At 49.3% G+C, this 24,046-nt stretch overlaps 1 protein-coding gene across 16 annotated transcripts in view; it reads right to left on the bottom strand.

Moving 5' to 3' along the window:
• EPB41L1 (erythrocyte membrane protein band 4.1 like 1) overlaps positions 1-24,046 on the bottom strand; it is a 118,542-nt gene that overhangs the window by 9,121 nt on the left and 85,375 nt on the right. For 4 of the 16 annotated variants that reach the window (XM_079128116.1, XM_079128115.1, XM_079128114.1 and 1 more), the window contains 10 exons: positions 22,576-22,758; positions 19,872-19,970; positions 13,632-15,629; positions 13,051-13,158; positions 11,509-11,907; positions 9,607-9,711; positions 7,400-7,483; positions 3,103-3,189; positions 2,251-2,334; positions 200-280 (listed from right to left, as the gene is read on the bottom strand). In XM_079128116.1, coding sequence (XP_078984242.1) covers positions 200-280; positions 2,251-2,334; positions 3,103-3,189; positions 7,400-7,483; positions 9,607-9,711; positions 11,509-11,907; positions 13,051-13,158; positions 13,632-15,629; positions 19,872-19,970; positions 22,576-22,758 — 3,228 coding nt within the window. The remainder of the gene's footprint in view (positions 1-199; positions 281-2,250; positions 2,335-3,102; positions 3,190-7,399; positions 7,484-9,606; positions 9,712-11,508; positions 11,908-13,050; positions 13,159-13,631; positions 15,630-19,871; positions 19,971-22,575; positions 22,759-24,046) is intronic. The other 12 variants (XM_079128117.1, XM_079128119.1, XM_079128121.1 and 9 more) reach the window with 5 other exon arrangements.

Below are 24,046 nucleotides of genomic sequence, written 5' to 3'. Positions count from 1 at the left end.
GAAATGCTGAGATAGACAAGAGCTCAGATCTTCCGGCCCCTTCCGTCTCCCTTTCAATGACTTTCTTGTGGGCTCCTTATCTGAAAGTGTCAGCAAGAAGTAGACACTCTCCCTGCCCAGAACAGTGGCTGTCCATGGGTCACCCACTCTAGGAGGGACACAGCACTGCTGCCAGGAACAACATTCCCTATCCCCATACCTGGTCTTGATCAACATCTTCATCCCCAGTAATGATGATTCGCTTCTCAATCCTTGTCTCAGAAAATCCTCCCTTCACAGTCTACGAGGGAAAGGGAGAAGGAAAGGAAAAGGGAGGTGAGGTCTCTTGAGTCTGCTAGGGCTGTGGTCACGACAAGAGACCTACCCAAAGCATCTTCAAGGGCAAGACAGCCAGCAGTGTGCCCTTCTCTCGGGCTTCCTCGGCATTTTCCTTTTCTAGTTTTGGAAATTCAGACAGCAGATCTTGCCTGGTTGCCACCACTCCCCAACTACCAAACTGTTCCAAGCCCAGCTCAGAAGCTGCCTCCCTCACCCTGGTTGTCAGTGCCTTAAGACTGTCCTGTCGCACTACTCCCTGGGGGCTGGTCTGTTATCTCTCTGGCTCTGGGCCTCTCTGCCTATGCTGGATTTATGGGCTTGCTCACCTCACCAGGCTGCAGGCTTTTGAGGGCAGGGCCCATATTTTGTTCATCTTGGTATCCCCTCCTCCCCAACTCCCTTGCCCAATCTGACCAGGGCGGTGCCGAATGTAGATTGTTGAATGAACACATGAATGAAATGTGAATGGTGACAAGGTCTACCTTAAATGACTTTGAACAATACTATGAGAGAAGACTGTACTCATGATACTTATTACCTCCACTATTTGCTAAAGGGATGCGGTCTTGACACAAGTTTAGAAGAAGGACAGGACCTAATTGTTTGGCATATTTAAGGAGTGTGCAGCTGGGGGAAACCTCAGTTGGAGTCAGAAGGTGTGGACAGAAAGAGGAGTATCCCAGATGGCAGGGCCAAGAGGGACTTTACACTGTGGGGTGTGTGACATAAAACCTTCCTATAAAGCTTGCAGAGCAGTTGACACTGCTCACTAAAGCTTTTGGTGCAAGGGTTCTTTCTGGGAAATAGGACAAAGTACTGAGTCCTGCATGGGGGCAGGCAGGGACAGAGTCTGTGCACAAAAGGCCAGTGCTACTGATGGATGGCTCTGCAGGACCTTGATCACAACCCCCAGGCTCATCCTGAGTCCTCCAGGCCTGCAGCCCAGAATGGGCCCTCTCCTGTCTTCCTCCTGACCACTCAGATGTGATTGTGTGGCCATCCTGCCCCCTGACCCTTTGTCCTCCCTGGCTGCTTCAAGGCTGCTACCCCAGGAATGCTTCCCTCCTCTGGCCCTTCCTCCTCCCAGCTCGACTCCCCACCTGGCCCAGGCCCTCACCCCCAAGCCTGAGTTTGTTGTTTTGTTTCTTTCTTCAGGCTCTCATCATAACTCTCCTCCTCTTTTCCATCTATCTGCACCTCCTGGTGGACCTAAGATCCTCTCTGAACCCTGTTTTCACTGCTCAGTTTGAAAACCTTCATGACTTTCTGATTTCCTTTAGATTCAGACCTCCCATAGTTAGATGCTTCCTGAAACCTGTCTCATTTGCCCTGTCTTATGTTCCCCTGATCCCAGTCCAACCTAATTTCCTTGTTCCATCCTCTACATGCTGCTCCCGGCACCCTTTCCCACAAACACGTCTCACTTATGCTGCCTCTGGCAGCCCCAGACACAGAGGCCAGTGTGAGGTTGATGCTCACTAGCACCTGCTCAATGAACAAGTAAGCAAACACGCAGTTTCGGCTTCATCTTCGGCTTTGCTTAGAGCACATGTCTTCTCCTCCCTCAGGTGCTCTGTCTGGCACCCCAGGCCCTACTCAAAATCCATTTCTCTCAGGAGATACGCTCTGACCCTTGGGGGGCCACCCCCATGTCACCCCTTCTGAATTCTTCCAGCACTTAAGGCAAATGCCATAGTTTACGATTACTTTGAAAGAGAGGGGCTCCATCCCCTGGACTGGCTGTCAAGGTTGTGAGTGCAGGGCCCGGGCCTGGGACAACAGTAGCACAGGACAAAGTCTGCTGGACTCTAGAAAATGGCAGCGCCACAGGTATCCTTTGTCCACCTTACAGACTGAGAAGCCAAAGCTGAGCCACGGTAGTGACCTTCCCGCCTGCAGCCTTCTGGGGCCCGGGCACCTGCCGCTACTCACTTTGGTAACATGGGTGGTGGTGGAGGTTGAGAGGGTTTCCGCAGTGGCGCCGTAGGTGCTGGTGAGGACATCTTTCCCGATGATCTGCAGAATATAACCACCCCCACCCCGGGCAGCAGGTCAGGACACTGGGCTCTGCAGGAGTGGGCAGGATGGGGGAATCCAGGTACAAGCAGGGGCCCTGTGAAGGTGAAGTCTGGAAGCCAAGATACTTTGAACCATTAAGAATCCAAGAATACTGAAATCATCAGAATCCTAGACCATAAAATTCTCAAACCTGGGAATCTGAGATTCCTAGAGCCTGAGATTCCTGAGGCCCAGAATCTAACACCACCCTGGAATCTGAGATTCCTGGCATCTTAGAAGGATGAACAGAGGGATCCAAGGTGGAGATGGAGTCCTCCTGATCCCCCATCCTGTCACAGTCAGGGGCTAGAGGATGAAAACAACAGACTTAGAGAAGCAAAGAGCTGGAAAAGACCTCAGAGTAACAGACTCGGGGTCACAGGTGGGGCAGCCACAGCAGAGCCAGGCCCAGAATCCGAACTCTGGGCCCCTAGGCCCCTAAGTCATTGCTCTTCCTGGTGGGTAAGGAGGGCAGGTGCATCCAGGTGAGGGCTTCAGCCCACACTGCCAGTGCCCTGCGAGTGCAACAGGGATGGGGAGGGACACTGAAGAGACTCTGGTGGGCACCACGGAGCCTATGGGCATTTGAAAGTGATCCAGTTTCCTGGCTCTGCACTTAAAAGGGCACCTTCTGGGCCCAACCTGTATTTTCTGCAGGCCACATGGAGGCCATGCCCATGTCCTTAGCTTGGAGTCCCCTAGCCTGAGCTGGCACTGCCCACTTACCGGAGAAAGAGAACGGATTTCCGTGGCCACCGTCTGTGGGCCTGGAATCATGGCAGCTGCCCCCTTCCCGGACTTGAGACTGTTCTCCTGGGGAAACAATGGTGCTCAGATGGCCAGGTCTCAGGTGGGTAGGCCCCAGGATGGCCGAGGCATGTGACCACATGGCTCTCATGGCCACAAGGCTGAGTAGTAACTTAGAAGCAGAGAACTGAAGGTATCATTCAGCTCAGTCTCTCTCATTCAGACCTCGCTCGCTCATTCACACGCACATGTGCACACCCACACTCACCCATTCAAAGAACATTTACTGAGTGCCTGGTGTGAGGGACACTGTGGTGAACAAGACACGGTATTGCTCTCTGGAAGCACTAACAGAGAAGTTGGGACACTCGGGTTCTTGTCCCATCCCTGCTACATTCTAGCCATGTGACTTGGGGCAGAGCCACTTCCTTCTTCTGGTCTCATGGATTCGTCTGTAAAAAGTGACTCAAGTCCCCCCGCAAGTTAGTGGTCCAGTCAGAAGTTCACCCCACGTGAGGAAGACCCCAAGTCTCACAGGTGCTTGTGTTCTGCGCTACCACTCTGCCCTGGGGACTTTCACTCTCAAGCCCATTCTCCCGGCCCTACCTTGGAATCTAACCACTAGGTCTTCTCAGAATCCTTCCTGGACTTCGCGCCCCACATCTGACCAGAGGCCCAGCTCTGTGCTACCTCCTACTTCTGTACCATCTCAAGGCTCAGCTTTGTTCATGCAGGAGCCCAGATCTGCCAGTTCTGTAGCTTCTCAGTTGACAGACCCCTGGTCCTGGCCTGTGCATGGCACTGGATCTGGACCTCTGCCGGCTGCCTGCCAAGGGATGGGAGAGAACACAAACCCTCTGCCTTTTCCTTGCCTCCTCTCTACTTACATCCAGCAAAGGCTGCCAGTGACCTGGTCACTTGGCAAACCATCACAAGGCACTTTCTCAGGAGCACCTGGGGTCCCAGAGTGTGAGGGTAGCTTCTGGGCTCATATTCTTTCTCTGGCTTAGGGAATAGCCACCAGCCCTTCTAATCCCACTGTCACTCAGGCATGTGACCGGAAAGCTGCTTATTCTCTCGTTGCACCCCCTTTCCCAGGGTCAAGCTGCTTCTCCACCTCACACTGAAAACACTAAATGAGATACAAGTCGCTCAAAACAAAGGCACCCTCCTCACTCCTCCCTACCCCTCCTGTATCCTTGAGGAGTGGTCTTCTCTCTGGCCAAGACAATCCCGCCATCTCTCCTTCTTCACACTCAGGGCTCTCCCCACAGGCCACCCTCGACCTCGGACTTCTGCTGCCTTATCGAAACCAAAGTCCCCATCTTTTACCTGTGGACCAGATCCTTCTCCAGCCCTAGGCCTTTAAGGTCAATCCTCTCCTGGGCTTTCCCCTGGAAATATCCCGCAGGCACCTAGACCCATAGGATCCCAAATGGAACTGGCTGCCTTCTCCACCCCAACACACAGAGAGCACTCCCCTCTCGTGTTCTTTATGCCAGTGGGTCTCTCACTTGATGGGCACCACCTGGTGAGCTTATGAAAACACAGATTGCTGTTCCTGCTCCAGAGTTTCTGAGTCAAGAGGTCTAGACTAGGGCCTGGGAATCTGCCTTTCTTACAGATGCCTGGGACCACACTGTGAGAACCACTGGCCAGTGAACAGCATCCCCAATTCTTCCTGCCTCCTGTCACCTGAACCTTCTACCAATGACTGAATCTTGTATATGCCTCCCTCCAGGCCTCCCTAACCCAGGGACCTCCTCTGCATCCACCTCTTCAAGCTCCAGCTGGATCCCCTCTGGATCTCAGCTCCTACGCTAATTCCCTGACTTCTCTTTCTGTCTCTCCCAGTGTGGGCTCCAGAGCGCCAGACACTGTCTTCTCCAGCACTGGATTTAGTGCCTGGCATAGTACTTTACATGTCCTGGGTGTTCAATAAATATTTGCTAAAGGAGGGAAAGAAGAAGGAAGGAGGGAGGAAGGAAGGGGGGAAGGAATTTTTCTGCAGTCCACACTCCACACAGTGGCTAATCTAACACAAAAAACACATACTTGATGATATCATGCTCCTACTTTAAAAAGGTAAGTGATTCCCTATTGTCTCCAGGATGAATCTGGACTTCATACATGATGGTGGAGGCCCTGAAGGTTCTGGCCCAGCCCTTCTTTCAAGCCTCTTCTGCCCCAGCTACTCCTGTACACACTTGATGCCTGACTTCACTGACCACTGTCTTTCCCCAAATGCTCTGCTCCTTCACTTTCCCATGGTTACCCCTGCTCTGCCCACGGCGTAGAGTGGCTTCTGCTGTGACCATACCTTAACCTATCCTTCATGCACAGCTCAGCTGTCCCTGGCTAGGTAATGACTTCCCCAGCTCCTGCTGGCAGAGGTGTTACCCATATCGATCCTTCCAGTGGTCCCTAGGCTAGCTGTTCCATGAGGGTAGGAAAGAAATAGCAGCAACTAACATCTGCAGACCACTTACTGCAGGGCGGGCATTGTTCTCAGGGCTTCACACCGATTACTTTGTTCATCTTCACATGAACCCTTTCAGATATGTGCTGTGACTCCCCTACCCCATTTTATAGAAGGGGAAAACTGAGGCTTGGAGAGGTTCAGGTGACTTTCCCAAGGTCATTCAGCCAGGAAGTGGGAGAGTTGGACCTTGTTTACCACTGTGTGCCCAAGACCTACATATAGGGGCACAGTACATTACAGATGCTCATGATGATGACTGAACAAATGAATCCTAGCAGGCAGTGCATTTTCTTCAACTCTGTATTCCTGTCAGGCAGACAATAGAGACCCATCGATGCTTTTGGAACAAATGAATGAATAGATGGATGGATGAGTAAATGAATGCTGTAACTGCCTGCTCACCTACGGTTGAATTTAAAGTTAGGTCTACAAGAATCCTAATGGTGAAGGGTCACAGGGAGAAGAGGAACTGAGTGACCAGGGAAAAGCAGGCAAGCAGGTAACTAGTTTGGGTTTACTGATCCTAAAATTTTTATTTATTCAAAACCTACCCACGGAACAATCTAAATCAATGGAATTTTCATTTGATGTGTATATCAGGGGTTTAGCAAGAGAAAATATTTGAAAACAACTCTCAATAGCTCATGATATACCTGGATCAGGCATTTGCTACCTTGACTACCCACAGCCTCAACCCCAGCCCCAGCCCCACACGGTCAATGCACCAAAGGGCAGAATAAGGGAGCAGAGCAGAATGGCTGATGTTGAAAGTGGGGCTTCTGGTGTCAGAATGCCTGGGCTTAACCTGGCATTGCCACTTATTGTGTGTGACCTTGGGTAAGTCACTTTACCTCTCTGAACTTCAGTTTCCTCATCTGTAAAGGATGTAAAAGAGAACATCCACCTTGGTTTCATAATCTATTCAAAGTTCTCAGCGTATTGCCTGACACCATAACTGGTGTACTGAATGCTATCTATTCTATTCATTAGTAAAGGCTCTGAAGTCCCTTAAGAACCTATGAACCAGGGGCTGGGGAGATAGCTCAGTCGGTAGAGTGCTTGCCTTGTAAGCACAAGGCGCCCTGGGTTCAATCCCCAACACCCAAAAAAAAAGAACCTATGAACCAGGCAGAATGGGGATTATTCCCATTTGACAGATGAGGACACCCGTGACCAAGGACCTTCCTTCATGAATCAGACAGCGAATAGGTAGAACCACAAGGTCCCTTGGAAGGTGTCCAAAAAGCCTGAGTTTACAAACTGAGGGTCACTGCTGCCATCTACTGGCCATGGTGAGGAAGTAGCCTGAGACAAGGGTGGCCACCACTATGGGCCCTCAAGACGGGCTCTCAGCCTGGAGGTGAGATTTGCCAGAGGAATCTGAAGATGAGATTAAGAATCAAAGAGTGGGCTGGGGAGATAGTTCAGCTGGTAGAGTGCTTGCCTTGCAAGCACAAGGCCCTGAGTTCGATCCCCAGTACCACAAAAAAAAAAAAAAAAAAAAAAAAAAAAAAAAAAAAGAATCAAAGAGTACCATCCGCCCCCTACCCCTGCATGGCTGAAATGGCCCAAATAACAGACTCAGGAATTCCACCTCCCACATAATTCAGTTTGGAAAACTGAGGGTATGTCCTGGGGCACCCTAGGTTCCAGACAATAAATGACTGTATGTCTCACTCCAACAGGGCGAGGGCAGTTATGAACTTCCTGAAGCAGCCGGGCATCATTCACTTATCTGGCTGTTTTGTGGGGTGAGGGGGCTGGTCAGAGGGAAGCCTCCTGGGTTCTACTTACCATGGTGGTGGATATGGTCTCCGTAGTGATGGAGGGGGTGGTTGTCATGAACTCCTTCCCCAGTGGGGCACTCCCATCAACCTGCTGGCCAGAGGAGGAATTGTTAGAGACGGAAAGAACCAGCACCTTTCACCTGGGCTCACACCATCCGGGTTACAGAGTGACAGGCTGTGTGAAAGAGCATGCCCTAGGGGGCAGTCCACACAAAACCATAGAGAAGCCTCATAGCAACCCATTTCAACTGTTTTTTGTTTTGGGTTTTTTTTTTTTTTGTTTGTTTTTGACAAATAAAATATGATCCAAGATAATCTGACACATTCTATCTGAATATCAGTGCACATAACCTTTGACCTTGTGATCCACAGAAATTTACCCTATGGATATAAATTTTCAAAAGTATATTAACTGCAGAAGATAAAAACCATGATAGGGTACATTGATGGGAGATAACAAATCAAATTAGGACTCAATTCCAGAGTAAGCCGGGGATATAAATGTTAATGAGCATTGATGTCCAAAATATATATTAAGAATAAAAGGTAAGGGCAAGGGATGCAGCTCAGCAGTAGAGCACTTGCCTCACATGTGGGAGGCACCAGGTTCGATCCTCAGCACCACATAAAAATAAAAGTAAAGGTACTGTGTCCGTATACAACTAAAAAAATATTTTTAAGAAAGAATAAAAGTTAAGGGGCTGGGGTTGTGGCTCAGTGGTAGAGCACTTGCCTAGCATGCGTGAAACTCTGGGTTTGATCCTCAGCACCACATAAAAATAAAATAAGGGTATTGTGTCACCTACAACTAAATATGTATATATATATTTTTAAAAGAATAAAAGGTAAGGTAAAAAAAGAAAACAATCACTTTCATGTAATAATTTTAAGTATATAGAGACATAGGTATCTATATTGGAATATGCATGTATTTTTTTCCTGGGAGGCAGCATAAGACAATTTTCATTTGGTTCCATTTGAATTTTATAACTGAACTTTTTTGTTGTTTTGTTTTGATATCAATAAGAGTTATTGGGTTATGAGATTTAGAGTTCATTTTAATTTCTTTATACTTTTCTGTATGAAAACATAACACAAACTACCAAAACAGAACAGGGGGCTGGGGAGATAGCTCAGTCCGTAGAGTGCTTGCCTCGCAAGCACAAGGCCCTGGGTTTGATCCCCAGCACCGCAAAAAAAAAAAAAAAAAAAAAAAAAAACAGGTAGGGAGGAAAAGAAGCTTTCCTAAGGTCACATAGCTCATTAGAACTCTAGAGTCTTAATGGGTGCTAGAGTCTTGACTGGTGCTAGGCAGTCTCATAATCCCTAGCATTTTTATAAAAGTTGGAGAGAAATTTCTGGAATTAACACAGCTGCCTATGTTTTTGGTTTATGTCTAATCTAAGGTTTTTTTTTTTTTTTTTTTTTTTTTTTTTTTTTTTTTTCAGTATTGGGGCTCAAATCCAGTGCCTTGTGCATCCCAGGCAAGCACTTTATCACTGAACTATGTCCCCAGCCCTTATTTCAGTTCTTGAGACAAAGACTGGTTCACCAGGACAAGAAAGCTGCCAGCATTGCAGCTTGTCTGGCCAGAAAGAACCACAAGGGCATCTCTCAGACCCATAACCTCATTCTTCAAAGTTTAAAACCCATAGAAGGAATGTGGGAACCAAACCCGAAGCCGTGTGCCTGAGCCTATGCCAGATAGCTTTTGCAGGGTGCTAAGATGCTGAGAAAAATTATCTAGTACCTCTTTTCCCTTCTATTTTGTTCATTTTGCCAATCTAATGTGGATACTCCATACATAAAAAATGACCCAGGGTGTACTGTTCTGACCAAATTGAGATTGATCTCCCCAAGCAATCCCTGAAAAAAAAGAAAAAAATCTCTCCAACTCCATCAAGAAGGCCAAAAACCAGGGTCTTAATCCACTAGCCACTAGACCTTGCAACACTCCTAGAAGGGAGTATGAAGCAGGATTATCCCCATTTTACAGATGGGGAAATAAAGACTTTAAGAAGTACGATCTGCCCCACTCCTCCCATTCCCAGAGTTTAGGGAGGACCCTGAGGCTCAAAAGAGCATCAGGATTAAAATAGTGGTTTCAGGGAAGCTGAGGTGGGAAGGTTAGTGAAGGGGCTTGGCCAGGGCAGTGGGAACAGACTCCCAAAGCCCAATACCCACACTTAGGCTCCAGTGGCAAGTGCAGGCTACCTGGGTGTGGTCCACAGTGGAGATCCTACTCTGCAGTACGGCCTCCGGCTCGATCTTCTTTCTGATGGCCAGGCTGCTGACAGTCATGGTTTCTGCTTTCACAGGCTACAAGGAAACAAAGGACACTTTTGACTCAAGACTGGTAAGATGCCTGCTCACAGGAAACTGTGGAATAGGATAAGAGTTTGTCTCCTACCCCACAGATGGCTAGGTCTCTGGGAGGGTATGAGGCCAGGGCAGAAGAGGCATGGTGTGAAGTCACAAACAGCCCAAAGGGAGAGCCAGAGCTGCCAGCAGCACCAGGCAGGCCTGCCCTGTGTCCCTGCTCCATATCCCTGCAAAGGGGCTGTATGTCTTTTTAGGCTACCATTAAGGGGACGCTTTTAATTCGGTTAATAACACCCCCTGTGCTAGTCCCCATGCTAAGTGTTTTCCTTGTATACATAATATTGCTGAATCCTGAAGGCCTCTCACAGTTAAGCCTCCACTTTCCAGCTGCTTCATTCCAACTGTTGTTTAGAGCAGGAGCCACATACAAGGAGGCCGGCAGGGGTGAGGCAGAAGGAGTGAAAAAGTGAAGGGACTGGCTGAGGGCTGCGGGGAGTGGACGGCATATGGGATTTCACTCAGGCTTGGCCGACTGTTATCATGGCCTCCAGAGATGAGACCATCTGGATTTTTTTTTTTTTAATGATATAAGAAAACCCTGGATTTTATATTTAATGTCATGATTTTTAAACCAGAGCCAAGAAAACACATTTGCTGGCCAGATCTGGCCTGAGGTCACCCATTTACAAACTGACCCTAGAAGTCTTAAGCTAAATGATCTAAGTCCTCCACCAGGCCCACACTATACCCGCTGCAGGTTTTCACACGCGTGACTTGAATGGATGAATGGACACTAGCTTGTCATCTAGCTGGTTGGGGGAAGGGGATTCTCACAGATGGTTGTAACCCTGCAATCAAGCCATTCATTCAATGAATCATCTCTTATTCCTGAGTAGGTGCCAGGCTCAGAGGAGCTGCCACCTGGCGGCAGAGCAGGCCTATCAGTCACTGACTGTTGTAGAATGCAGGAGCAGAGGCATTTCCCAGTGGGGGAGCAATACCTGCACCAGGGAGTCAGGAAAGCATGTGCAAAGGAACTGACATCTGAGCTCTGTCTCAGAGCAAGGCACAGAAAGGGAGGACAAACCTTCTAGCCAAAGGTTACAGCACTGAGTGAGAACCCAGAATGGATGAGCTGGCATTTCATTGGGAGCAAGGGAGGGAGGCTGGGCTAGTAGAGGTGAGGAGGCAAATGAACAATATGGAGAGAGATGAGTGTCAGAAAGATCTCTCTGCAGCTCTGCAGAGGAGGGTCACAAAACAAGGAGGCCCAGACAGAGTTAGTCTCTGTGTCCTTCTCAATAACTATGCATCCTCTACTCCAGGAGTTTCCCACTACCACCCTGAGACCCCAGGGCTGGATGAACTTTAACTACTGCCTCTTCCCCGGGAAGCCCAGGCCCCAGGGAGATGAGCCTGAGCTTGAAACAGGAAAATCCATTCAAGTTTCAGACCAGGCTGTGGAAGCCCTGAGTCCACAGACACATGCTCTCTGCAGGTGCCATGCAACATAGGCAGGAGATGAGGAGTTGAGTAAGAACAGACTACCTGTCATCGCTTGACCTCAGCAAGCAATGGGGTCACAGGGTTAAAACACCAAGGAGCGCGTGTTAGGGGTAAACCGATATGGCAAACATGCGAGCACAGAGCCATGCTGTTCTGCGGAGGGACAGTCATGCAACATGAGACAGCTTCAGGCTGCAACTGGCTGCTCAGTCTTCTCCCGCATGGCCCAGGGCCCTCTGAGCATGCAGTGCCTGGTTGGGCCCAGGTTTCGATGAAGCTCCACTGTACCTCAAACTGGGGCATATCCGGGGTAGAGCAAGCCCCTCGATCCGGGCTGTCCTCGATGCCCCCAGACTCATCATCCTGCCCCTTGAGATCCCGGGAGAACACCAGGCCCTCAGTCTCAGAGTCGCTTTTGTCTCTGTCGAGCTCAGGCAGGCTGCGAGAGAAGTCTTCAAAGGCGCTGCCATGATAGTCACCAATAACCGTGAAGTCCACTTCAGCCTCCAGGCTGGATGTGGAGCTGACCGTGATGCTGGAGCATTTACGCTCTATGGCCAGGTGGTTGTCTTTCAGGAACACTGCGTCCCTCTCCTGGTCCTGGTCCTCATCTCCCGTGTCACTCTCTGGGGCCCGGGGACGTGGCGGTTTGACTTTCTCCTCCGATCCCTCCCTCAGCCCTGCTCTCTATGGCCAGATAAAATCAGAGGAATGGGATGCAGGGTAGGGAGGGGGAGAGAAAAAAGGAGAGAGAGAGAGAAAGAGAAAGAGAGAGAACATCAAGATGGTGCATGTCAGAAGAAATCTTGAGGCTGTGTTGATGTCCCCAATGGAAGAGCAGGTCACGAAATGAAAAATCAAAAAGTAAAAAACCAAAAACCAAAACAACAACAACAACAAAAACCCAGGAGAGGTTCCTTGAAATCATAACAAGCTTAAAAAAAACTAAAAATTTTTTCGAGAATAGGGATGCTCCTTCCCAAGGATCTCACGTTGATGGCAAAAGCGAATACAAAGCGAATATCCTGCCAGTGAGTCCTGGACAGGAGGCCCCATCCAAGGTTTGGATTGAGGAGCCTATCAGAAGCGGCACTGTGCAAAAGGCAGGGATGGAATCCCAGACTTCAGGCCCATCCGTGCAGGTGGCGTCGAGAAATAAACTAAGGAGGCAGGTTAGGGACTCAGGAAACCCAGGGGAGGAGGCAGAGAGGCTAGAGCCAAGAGCCTGAGGAACACAGAGGAAGCCAGCAAGGCTTGTCAATTCCACTGAATCTCCGTGGACGGGGTCAGCATCAAACAGAGGGAGGAACAATTCAGGGCCAGGCCCTCTAAGCACGAGCTCCAGGGAGCTGGGTACTATACCAGATCCACCCTTAGCTCCATGAGTGGGCCACAGACAGGCCATGGACAGGAGGCTCTGGTCCCATCAGTGTAATTGACAACAGCAGGCCAAGGAGATGCCAGCAACTCTTGTCCACCATACATACCTCTCAACTGGCCTGTCAGGGATTAAACACTGCACACGCATTTTTGGCTGGTCCATGACATTGTTTTCTTTAAAAGATCAATCTAACACCCACAAAATATATTTTTAAAGAACTCGACTTCAGTTTCTGGAGATTCAGTGTGCTTAGAGATTCACTTGTGAAACGGGCCTCCATTTAGCCAGTTTCTGGAAGGTCGAGAGGTGTGAGGAATACATTCCAGACAAGCCAGAGTTGAGCAGCCACAGGGGGGTTTGCTGCTAGGGCAGGTGGGAATCTAAGGAGCGATGCATCTTGGCCAGGTGAAGATGACCAGGTCATCAGGGCATAAAGGGACTGTAGAGACCTGAGGGCCCAAAGGGCTGGTGAGTCTCAGGTGCCCCTCTTTCCCAGGGGCGTTCGCTGCTAAGCTGGTGAAGCGCTTCTCTTCCTTGATCGCATCTCCGGATTTGTTCTGGATTAGAGAAGACAGTTAGTCTTAAGGAGGCAGAAAGAAACTTGAGAGGGAACCAGAGTGGAGGATGGAAACCTCTGGACTGTCAGCTTCCGCAAGGCAGGAGACCAGGGACAGGAAAGGATGAAGAAAAATCACTGGATAAGCCAAGCAAGACAGGTAGGAATCTAGAGGGGAGGGGCAGCAAGGCAAGCATGTCATTTGCTGGTAGTGGTGACACCTTCTCCACAGGATTGTGTGTGACCCTCTGGTCACACCAAAAGCTGAGGGTCTTTGTGGCCAAGCTAACATGGGCCAAGCAGATGACCCCATCCTTCAGCCTGGGCTACTCTTAGGCCCATTTGGGGAAAAGACCTCATAGGGATGGACAAGCAGCCTTGGGTTGCAGTAATGACGAGGGGCCACTGAAGCATGCTTCTAAAGAGCTACCAGGCATGCGGTCGGTGCAGGGCACGGTGGGGGCGGGGGCTCACATAGCCAGTTACCCCAGGAGCTTCCTCCAGTGTGGCTTCGCAGCCTGAATCAGGGGACATGAGCTCGAGTTCTGCGCATCTTTCCTGGTGAGGCGTAGTAGAAGTGCCCTCCCTGATGTGTCTGATAGCCAGAGGCATCACTGAGGAATGTGTAGTTTGGGGACTGGCAAAGTCCCCTGGGGGTTGGAGTTGGACGAAGCCCAGGTCTAAAAGCTTATTCCGCTGTTGCTCTACCTGTCCCTTGGAGGCCTCTGAAGTCAAGTCATTTGGAAGGGCCTTCATTTCACTCTGACTAGTTCGACGAGTCTCAGCTCCATGGGTCTCAAATATCCGAATTTTGTTGGCCACTGAGGTCTTGCTAATATCTTCCAGGGAGCCCTCTTGTCCCCCAGCCTGGAAAGAGGTCATCTCCTTTTGTTTTCCCGAAGGGAACACCAATCCCAGGGATATCACCCCTTCTGCTTCTTCAGGAACAACTCTGGGCTTTCTGCTGGCCACCGGAGGTGCCCTGCGTTCACCTTCTATGTCAGGGGGCACAATTAACTCGACTTGGTCCTTGGACTCTGGGCTGCTTTTAGTAAGATGGACATGTTTGAGAAATACAGGGAACTGCTCTCCAAAGAGATCCCTGAGCTCTGAAGGCTCCCCTGACCCATGAGAAGCTGGACTTGGAGAAGCTTCCTGCAGAGCTTCCAGAGCCTCAAAGTGACCAGGGGAGGCTGGCAGGGAGGTGACCACCTCCATGTGAGGAAATGCTGAGGCTTCCCGGTCCCCCATCTCAGGTTGTCCGGTTTGGGTTTGAATGGCTCCTCTCTCTTTGAGCAGGAAGCTGCCTCTGTCTGGTTTGACTGGCTTCCTGACATGAGGTGGGATGGTCCAGAAAAGGGCATGGGCCTGGGGGTCCAGGCATACACCCCCTCCTCCATTAGTGGAGCGGTTCTTCGATCCTGCTGAGGGACTGGTTTTAGCCTTTTCCCTCAAATCCCTACTGGCAGGGGCTTCTTCCTCTTCAGTTGCCCTGGCTGTTCGGTGGATAAACTCTCCCTCCATTCCCTGCTGTGCTTCTTCCCAGTCCTTAGCAAATGTCTGTTCGGGAGAAGGTCCCTGCAGGTCATTCTGTCTTCCATGGTTCCTGGGAGACTTGGTCCCTTCCTCTGAGGAAGCAATGTGGGCTCCATCCTTGTTCCTCCTGGCAGCTGTGGCAGAGTCCCTCAGGTCAAAGGAACTCAGCTCTGAGCTCTCTAGGAGCTCTGCTGGCAGTTCTGGCTTGATCTGTCCTCCAGGAGGGGCATCCAGATGCTCTTTTCTCTCTTCCAATGGCAGAGGGAGAACTAGATCTTCAGGATCTTTTTCTCCATGGTTTAGATAGAAGCTCCTCTCTGCAAAGGAGGTATCAGTCTCATCGCTAGAGTCAGCTCTGGTTTCAGCATGACCTGGATCCAACAGAAATGACTGGAGTCCTCCCTTGTCAGAAGCTGGAGAAGGGATCTCCCCCTCTGCTGGCCTGGTCCTTGGGGTTGCTGATCTTCCACAAGTCTGGAGTTCCTCCCGCCTCTTCCTTAGCTCTGCCCTACCCTCCAGCTGACCATCTGAGATGCGGCAGTTCCTGATGGGTACCTCGCTGGTACTAACCCTGAGCTCAGAGTCCTCAAGGAGTTTGTCTGACAATGTGCATCCTGTAGCCCAGGCAGCCCCTCTGGAACCTCCCCTGACCCAGGGGCCTTCCTCCCACACCGACTCAAAGTCTTCTGGACTTGCAATCATTCTCCCTTGCTGCTGAGTGTTGGCTTTTCTGGTTCCCACCATTTCTTCTGTAGCCATTTCGACTTTGAACTTGTCCACCAGAATGTCTACCTTGGAGAGTCTGCCATCGGCAAGGATATCAGCGAGGCCTGCCTCACTTTCTTCCTGCTGTGTGTTGGCCACTTTTAGGAGACTGAGACCGAGTTCTTCTGGCCTAGTGTACTCTCTTTCTATAAATACCCAATGCTCCGAACCCTGTGTTGCAATTGGAGCAAGAAGAGTTAACATGAAATAGCAGGCACCTGAAGGACGGATCACCTTTCTTTCTGTAAAAAGGGATCAATCTACCACTGAAAGTAGTCCAGTATGGACTGGGATGGCATGTCCCCAGAACTGGTGGGGGATAGAAAGGCATGATTATGCCAATCATTCTCGCCAAGGTTATTCTTCCCATTAAGGCACCCCAAAATAACTGACTGACCCTCCTCAACCACTATCCCTAACTTGATATGATGGGATGGGTTCTCATGTTCTCCCCATGCTAACAACAGAGAAAGTGAGATCCATGGATGGGCCAGGACTCTTCCTCTTCCCCTTTTACTAAAACAATTGCCATTTTCAGAGGGGAAATTTTAGACCACTAGGAATCTCTGAATGTTAGAGTTGAAAGAGTTCTTAAGACATTATTCAATTTAACCTCCTCATTGTGTAAGTGGGGAAACCGAGGCCTAGAGAAGGCCAATGACTTGGCCATGGCTACCACTTATTGATGATACAGTCAGGAAAAGAATGTCTGACTTTCAATGCCTGGAATCTCTGCTGACTTATCTCAGTCTTGGAAGGTGGGTGCCACCTGTGATCTACTGTCAAGGTGGGGGAAGCACTGAGTTCCATAGGCTGTCGTCTAAAATCTGACCTATTTTATAAGAGTTTTTAGGAAGGAAACAGATTATTAGCAAAGATCCCAAACGGCCAGGTTAGTGTCAGTCAACACAATGGCTTAAAAAGCTTGAATACTGTGGATTTCCATCTCAAAGAAACAAATACCAGGATCCATCCTTGGAGAACTCCAACAAAACTCCTAGGGTAATAAAGGGCTGACCAAAATACATCACAGAAGGAAAAGTCCTATAGACCCAGACATCATCACGGGCAAAAGGACCAGTTTCCAATTGTTACGCCACAAGGGCTCTTTAAGCAGTGCTTGCGGGGAACAATAGACTTCTGAATCATTAAGGCAGCAAGAAGGCCATTGGGTTTCTAATATTCTCAGGACCACAGAAGACTTTTTTCCCACAAAATCTTAATGAAAGTCCATCTAGTATGTAACACAAACATTGGGCAGCCCTGGGGACGTTGGGGCGTCAGCTGCCCAGTGCTCTGAGGCACCTCCCTCCTCTGAAATCACTGCTCTGACTAAAGCCCCTCAGGACACAGATATGGAAATCCATATCCAGGACTCCTGAAGGAAAGCACCTTGCCCAAGAGAGCGAGCCAGTGGCAAAGACAAGGCAGGCCTAGGACCCAGTCCCTGACTCCAAGTTCTGTGAAGTGTGTTCTTTCCACCCTGCCAGGACCATGACCATCTCTGCAGTATTTGCCCAAAAGTGCTTCCAGGAACAGGGCTCCTTTTCAGTTTATGACTTGACAAAGAGTCTATCACATAAGACCTGAAGAAGTCTGAAGGATCAAAAGAGCATTATAAACCCCACCCCACTCCCATTTTGGGGAAGGAAACCCTGCCCCACTCCACTTTAGCAAATCATGTCTCCAGGATAGTCAGAGAACAAGACCTTATTTAAAGAATCTTGCCAACAGGAAAGAGAGATAGTAGAAAGCAGGGAGGTCTAGACAAAATCTGGCATAGGTTTCTGAGATTTTATTTCAGGTGGTTAGGCCTTCAGTACCACAGTATTTGAACCATCGGAGGGATGGCTTCCAAAGTTTATGGAAGCCAGGTCTCCTCTCATCTCCTCGGGAAGTCAGTTCCTTTTCTGCTTCCATTTCAACTTTACCAACATTGTCAGCCTGGCAACAAGGGCCAAAGTTGGTCAGTGAGGCCCTTTATGGAACATTCCTGCCCCATTTCTAACTAGCAAGTAGGCTAGACAAGCAATAGTGCATAGGGTGAGAGCTGGCACAGAATGGCAAGGAAGATTCTACAGGCAGAAAAGAGAAGCACATAGAGATATTTGGTTTTTATATACCAGGCAATGCTGCCCTTTGTCCAAGTTGGGGTTTTTTGTTTTGTTTTCTTGTTTTTCTTTTCTTTTCTTTTTTTTTTTTTTTTGTTTCAGTACTGAGGGGATTGAACCCAGGCTCCTACATGTTAGGCAAATGCTCTACCTTTGGGCTATGTCCCTAGCCCTCCAAGTTATAAATTTAATCCAGTTGGCAACTTGTGACACCAGCATTGGTATCCTTATTTCAGAAGGGGAAACCGAGGCTCCCAGAGGGAAGGGCCTTGCATAAGATCACAGCGTGAACAGTAGGGGAGGAAGGAGGAATTCTACTTCTAACAAGCAAGTAGGTAGGATCCTGAAGTGGGAAAAAAAAAAAAAAGAGAGAGAGAGAGAGAGAGAGAGAGAAAACTTTGCTGGCACCAATACACTGGTGGAGCCACACCTGGCCCAGTTCACTAGATGGGACAATGTTAGGGCAGCCCAGATTGCCACGGCTCTGCAGCTGTTCTTTCTCTGAACTGGGGACCTTCAGTGCCTCATTCAGAGCAGCACTCCCCATTCACTAGGGGCTCTGCATCTGCTCCAGGCTTGGAAGTGGGAGCAGGGGAGCCAGTCTGGTTCCCACATGAACTACAGACAAGAAGAAATTCTCTCAAAGGACAGATTTACTGACTCCAGGCTATTCAGGCCCCACCTGGAACTCTATGTCACATTTTGGGCCTCGCCCTTTACAGGAGGGGATGCAGGATAAAGGAACCTCTAGAAACCACCTCCTGGGAGAAACTGCTGAGGGGCATAGGAGTTTCGGGGGAGGCAAGGCGTTCAGCCCTCTGAGGGGTGGATTGAGGAAGGCTGCAGAGCAGATCCACAGGTATTGGAGAGGAGGAGGAGGCCATAGGCCCCTGATGCAGAAGGCAGATTTTAAATCAGTACAACGAAACTTCCTAACTGATGACAGAAGGCAAAATGGGTTGTGGCTAAGGACAGTGAAGGCCCCTCTGTGGAGGAGGCCGATGACTGGCTGGCCAGAAGCTGATGAAGGGTGTAGGTTGAAGGGTGTTTTGCTTCCATTATAAGCACATGTCTTTGGTTCTAGGAGCTTCTGTGGACATGGGCATCACTATGTTCCTGGTCTTGGGATGCTATTGACTCCTGTCCCACTTTCCTCAACTGAGAATGCTGGTAGTTTAGTTTTTATTTTTATAGGGAGGAAAATTTCATGGAGAACTATGACTTATGTTTTACCACATCTGTGGTTCACTTATGTCTTTCTTAGAATTCTGGCACATTTGCAGCAGCCCCAGAAGTTTCCTCTGATTAAAGAGAAAGATATAAGCCCCTCCCCAGCCCCACAACATGCCAACAGAGGAGGTGCAGAGACTAGGAATAAGATGTTTCCCCAATTGATCATACCTTCCAGCCCCAACAGCCTATGAAATCCCAGCAGACAGGGAGGATGTGCCCCTTGTGGCTGGTCTCTAGATTCTATCCTCAGTACCCATGCAGGGCCCCAGAAAGTTCCAAGAACCCTCGACTTGTCACCCCAGGCCCAGAAGCAGTGTCCTCCTTATTTATTTATTTATTTATTTATTTATTTATTTATTTATTTATTTATTTATTTATTTATTTTGCTGAGGATCAAACCCAGGGCCTTGTGCATCTGAGGCAAGCACTCTACCAACTGAGCTATATCCCCAGCCCTATCCTCCTTGTTCAGAATGCTTGCCTCACCAATATCTCTACAAGTCCAAGGATGTTCCTGGAAAAAAAGAGATCTACTTTTGCCTGCCTAGAAACCCAGACAGACCCAAACCCCACAGGAGTTTCGAGAGCTTGAGGAAGGAGACAGATGAAATGCCATGCCCTACCTAGCCACAGCTAGACCTTATCCAGGCTCCTAACAGAGATAAGATGTTAGGGCAGAAGGCATTGAGGGGCCATGACCCCTAATCCCAAGCTCAGAGGTCAGAGCCTTCCTCCAGGGCCCCTACCTCACAGGGCCTGAGAAAAGGAGAACACATCTCCTTAGAGGCAGAGGCAGTTTGGCTGTTTTGTCTTCCCAGGATGACTGCTCTCCTGTTCCTCCTGAGAAACATGGATGAGGGAGGGGCTGGCCCTTTATGGATCTCTGGGATGAGGATACTTGCTGGTCATAGCATGGGGACAGCATGGGCCACCCACAGCTCCCCTCTGCATGGCAGAGTCTGGTCCATTCCCCTCACCCCGGAGAAAGGGTTTTCTAAAGACCCTAGTGGGTGGATCAGGTTGGGCTGGAGGCCCCAGGAGAAGGGGTATGGGAGGTAGAAACAGTAACCTCAGGTGATGCTGCGAGGCTTTTCTGAGTGAACACTTCCAAGCCTGCGGCTGTTCCGGGTACCAAGTCCTGCTGAGAGATGTCCTGGGTCCTCTGGGACTGCAGGGGAGGCCCAGGGCCAGGGGAAAGAGAGAGAGGGAGAAGGAAAGGAGAGAGAGAAAGCAGGAGAGAGACACACAGAGTCCATAAATAGTCCAGTTTTGTAAGTCCCACCTCCTTAGGATTTGTGGCTTTGGTCAGGAAGGAGCCATGCTATGGGTGAGATAGAGAGGGACAGCCCTTCTGAGACATATAAGGGAGGGAGGCCCACAGTCAGTTACAAAGCAGTACTGAGGTTCCCAGACATGTCCCTTGTGGTCTGTCCACTAACATTCTGGGGTTTGTGGAGTCACACCATTTGGACCCTGATTCCAAATCTGTCCTGGGTGTCATTGGCATGGTCTAATGGTTCAATCCCACAGTTGGGGTCACAGCCCCCTTAAAAAGTTATCTTTAAAACATGGGTCTATTGCTCTCCCTATGGCCTCGATGGGACCCAAAAAGCTCTGAGGAAACTGCTAGGGATTCTGGGTGATACCTCTCTGCAGGATCACCCACCTAACATATATTTGGATCAGGGATTCTAGTCACCATTATGATTGCCTAGCACTTCCCGGTTGGTAAAGTACTTTATTCTTCATTATTTCCTTCAACTTTGCTAACAACCTTCCTATGGAATGGTAATTCCAATCCTCTTTAGATGGACTAGGCAATGAGGTTCAGAAATCACTTACCTAAGAACTCAGTCAAGTCCTTGTCTATAGTTCCTCCCCATCTCCCAAATCTTTGAGGGCCCTTAAATACCAAGAGGACCTATAAGCCATTTCTAAATATCCACAGCTCCAAGGTGGGCTCCTAGGCTGTAATTCTTTAAAGCAGTGAAGACCACACAGCTTGAGCTAAGGAGGCAGTAGTGGAACAGACTCTACCTTATTATTAATGACTGATTGTCTAGCAGTTCCATATATCTCCAGCAGGTGGGGCACATCCCCAAGCCAGGCTGCTCTGAGACCCAGAGGTCCAGATCCCAGGTCACCAGGATTCATTCTTTCTTTCCCTGCAGGAGTCTGACCCTTTTAGTAGCCTCTACATCCTACCTCACCTCCAGTCAGGCCAAGGGTTAGCCTACCTCAGGACCCATTAGAGACCACTTTGAACAAGTCTCACTTTAGGGTAGGAGGTGTGGGTGGGGGATATGTCAGATCACTAAATCAGATCCCAATTTCCGGTCAGGGTGTTGGTTGTGCCAGGGACCACAGAAGCCCTTAGTAGATGCAGAGGTTTGCTGTCCTTCAAGAACAGCAGCTGTGAAGGCTCCCAAAGCATCCCTAATTTTGTGAATCAGCAATCAGGGAATCCCAGTAGCTCTGTTACAACATACTAGGCAAAGCCCTCTGTTATCTGGCAGGCTCATACTATGGCTAGTACTGATTCAATCAAGTGGTCTACAAATCAGATCATGGCTGCATCGCCCATTTTCAAAGCATTAGAGGGCAGCACATACACAATTGACTCCATACTGGTCTTCATGAATTGGTCTTGCGCCAAGGCATTTGTGATTTAATGGTAAATACAATGACCTGCCACATTAGAAAAGTGGCTTCTGGCCCCTCTTCTATCAGCTAAGATGCTAAACAGTCCTTCTTTTTTCTGAGTCTCACTCTGTAAAAGAACCTTGAACCAAGAGTGTTTCGAGATCCTTCCAACTTTGAAGTTAACTTTCAGTAAGAAAAGAGTCCCAGGACTCTCAAAATGAAACAGTAAGTAACTCATTTGGGCATTAAGGTGCCATGCTGGTCCCTCTCCAGGTGTTATCTCATTTGATCTTCACAATATCCCTATGAACATTTCTACCTAGTGGAGCCTCAGACAGACTAGGTGTAACAAGCCAGAATCGTCCAGGTAGCAGGCAGTGGAGTACGAATTCAAACCCTGGCAGCATAAGTCTAGACCACAAGTGAGTTTGAGACCAATGAGCAGCCACTCTAAGGAGAAAATGCCTATGTATAAACTGGGGTAAATATTGCCAAGATTTTCACAAGTGCTTGGGATTTTAATATAGGCATTTTCTATCTTTATATCTTTTTCAATTAAGAAGACACCCCACACTTTCCATTCTGAAAAGCAGAGTGTGGGAGGTCCTTCTCTGAAGCCCCAAAAGCAGGTGTGCTTTGTGTGGTGAACCCACTCCCCTTTAGTGGACTCCAAGGCTATTTCTAGGAGGAACCATTCCCCACACTGCATTTTCACAACAGATTCGAAAGGGTCTGGTTACTGAAAAGGGCTCCCAGGATTCTTGAAGTTTAGTGTGCAAGAGAATCACCCAGAACACTTGATTTGGATCAGATATTTGGTGGTAGAGCTCTGCAACTTACATTTCTAACAAACATCCCTTTCCCCATCGTACTCTGGCTGATGGAAGGGGAGTACACCAAGCTACCACAAGTCTTTGGAGTTTTCATATTTCAGGGTGGTCCCTGGGACCCAGGATTCCAAGATTTAGTGAATTTGTCTCTCTCAGCCTAACCTCCCATCCCATCCCCATCAGCCCAGGCCATGCTGGGGAAAGCATATTGGTGTGAGGATGAGTGTAAGTCACTACATAGCAACCCCCCACTGCCTCTTTACCCAGGGTCCCTGTTGAGGACTTCAGGGTGAGACCTACCTCATTGGCTTTCTCAGGAGTGCCCTTGGGGGAGGGGGAGGCAGGTGAGGACGGCAACCTGCGCTCCCGCTCCCAGTCTCGATCCCGGTGGATCAGTTTGCTATTGGGCTCCTTCAGGGTCCTCTTGAGTTCATTGATGCTGGCCTGGTGCTTCAGTAGGACGTCCTCTGGCTTGTCCAAGAACTAGAGATGAATGGACAGGGCAGCAGTGTTAGGGGAACAGCTCCAAGTGGGCAATGCAGGGTCTGGGGATGGTGGCAGCAATTGCTATCACCATCCCGCAACCAGCAATGTGAATTCCCCAACTCTGCCTCTCCCTCTCAACAGCCCCAGGAGCCAAGCAGGCCACAGAGCATCAGCCCCAAGAGGAACACTGACTGAGGCATGGAGCACTTCTGCTGACAAAGAGGAGACTCTAGTCAAGCCACCTTCTCTCCTCTCCTGCCTGGCTCTCTAACCTCTGAACACCCAACTCAACCGAAGTCCCTCAGGTCTTTGAGTCCATGGATGACTTTCCTCCAACTACAACCAAGGCATAGCAGACAGCATCCACCAGAGTAAGAACTCCCTTATCCTGTTCTGTGGACTGTTCTAGCTCACTGGCTAACCTCCTAGGTCCCTCTAGGACCTGGTTCCTACTTTTTGGTGGAGATTTAAATCATCATACCTAGCGGGATGCCCAGTCTAGGTCCCTCTAAGGTCCAACCTGTGCAACTGCTCAGACCCTAGGGAGGTGCAGAGTGCACATATGCCTAAAGCTAGTATCAATCATAGTAATAGGGCCTGCTCCCTCACTTAGGTCCAGGGGCCAGGAAAAGATGGTGAAGCTGCTTTGAGATACTATCCACCACCTGGATCTTCCAGATACCTTTTAAGTAGTGACACCAATAGCAGATGGGTTGAGATATGGCCATACCGAGACTAAGATGCTGCAGGGTGTTCAAAAAGAATAGAGACAGGGGAAAAGAGGTATAAATCCCAAAGTTGGACACAAGAACTGAGCCAGGTATAGCTGGAGTCATGGGTGTGTCCCCAATTAAACCACCAAGTGTGAGTTTCTACCAGTGTAGCATGATGGAGTAATTCACCTAGGTCCAGCGAGGACAAGCCATTGTGACCTGTCAAAGCTGTTTGATTGCCTCCCTGTAGGGCACAGCAGTGGGCCAGCAGCCCAGGGACTTTACCTGAAAGGCTGTTTGAAGGCTCATGGTTACTCTGTTAAGGGCAAGAAATGGACAATCTCAGCTTATTAAAGTCAGATCAGGTGGTTTTTGGAGAACAACTGGAAAGCTAAGCTCACCTTGGACAAAGCTGGATTCTTGCCCTGGACTCATCTATGGCATCCATGGATCCACTGTGATTGACTACTAAGGTCCCTCAGGAAGGAGTCTGATCCCACTGGGGCTTCTGCTTTCCCTCCAGACATTTGCCTGTACTTCTGGCCGCTCTCCCTAGACTGAGCTGCCAACAG

Source organism: Sciurus vulgaris (genome assembly GCF_902686455.1).
Source record: "Sciurus vulgaris genome assembly, chromosome: 2".
In the NCBI taxonomy this organism is placed as follows: Eukaryota; Metazoa; Chordata; class Mammalia; order Rodentia; family Sciuridae; genus Sciurus; species Sciurus vulgaris.
This window is presented reverse-complemented; position numbering and strand designations above follow the sequence as displayed.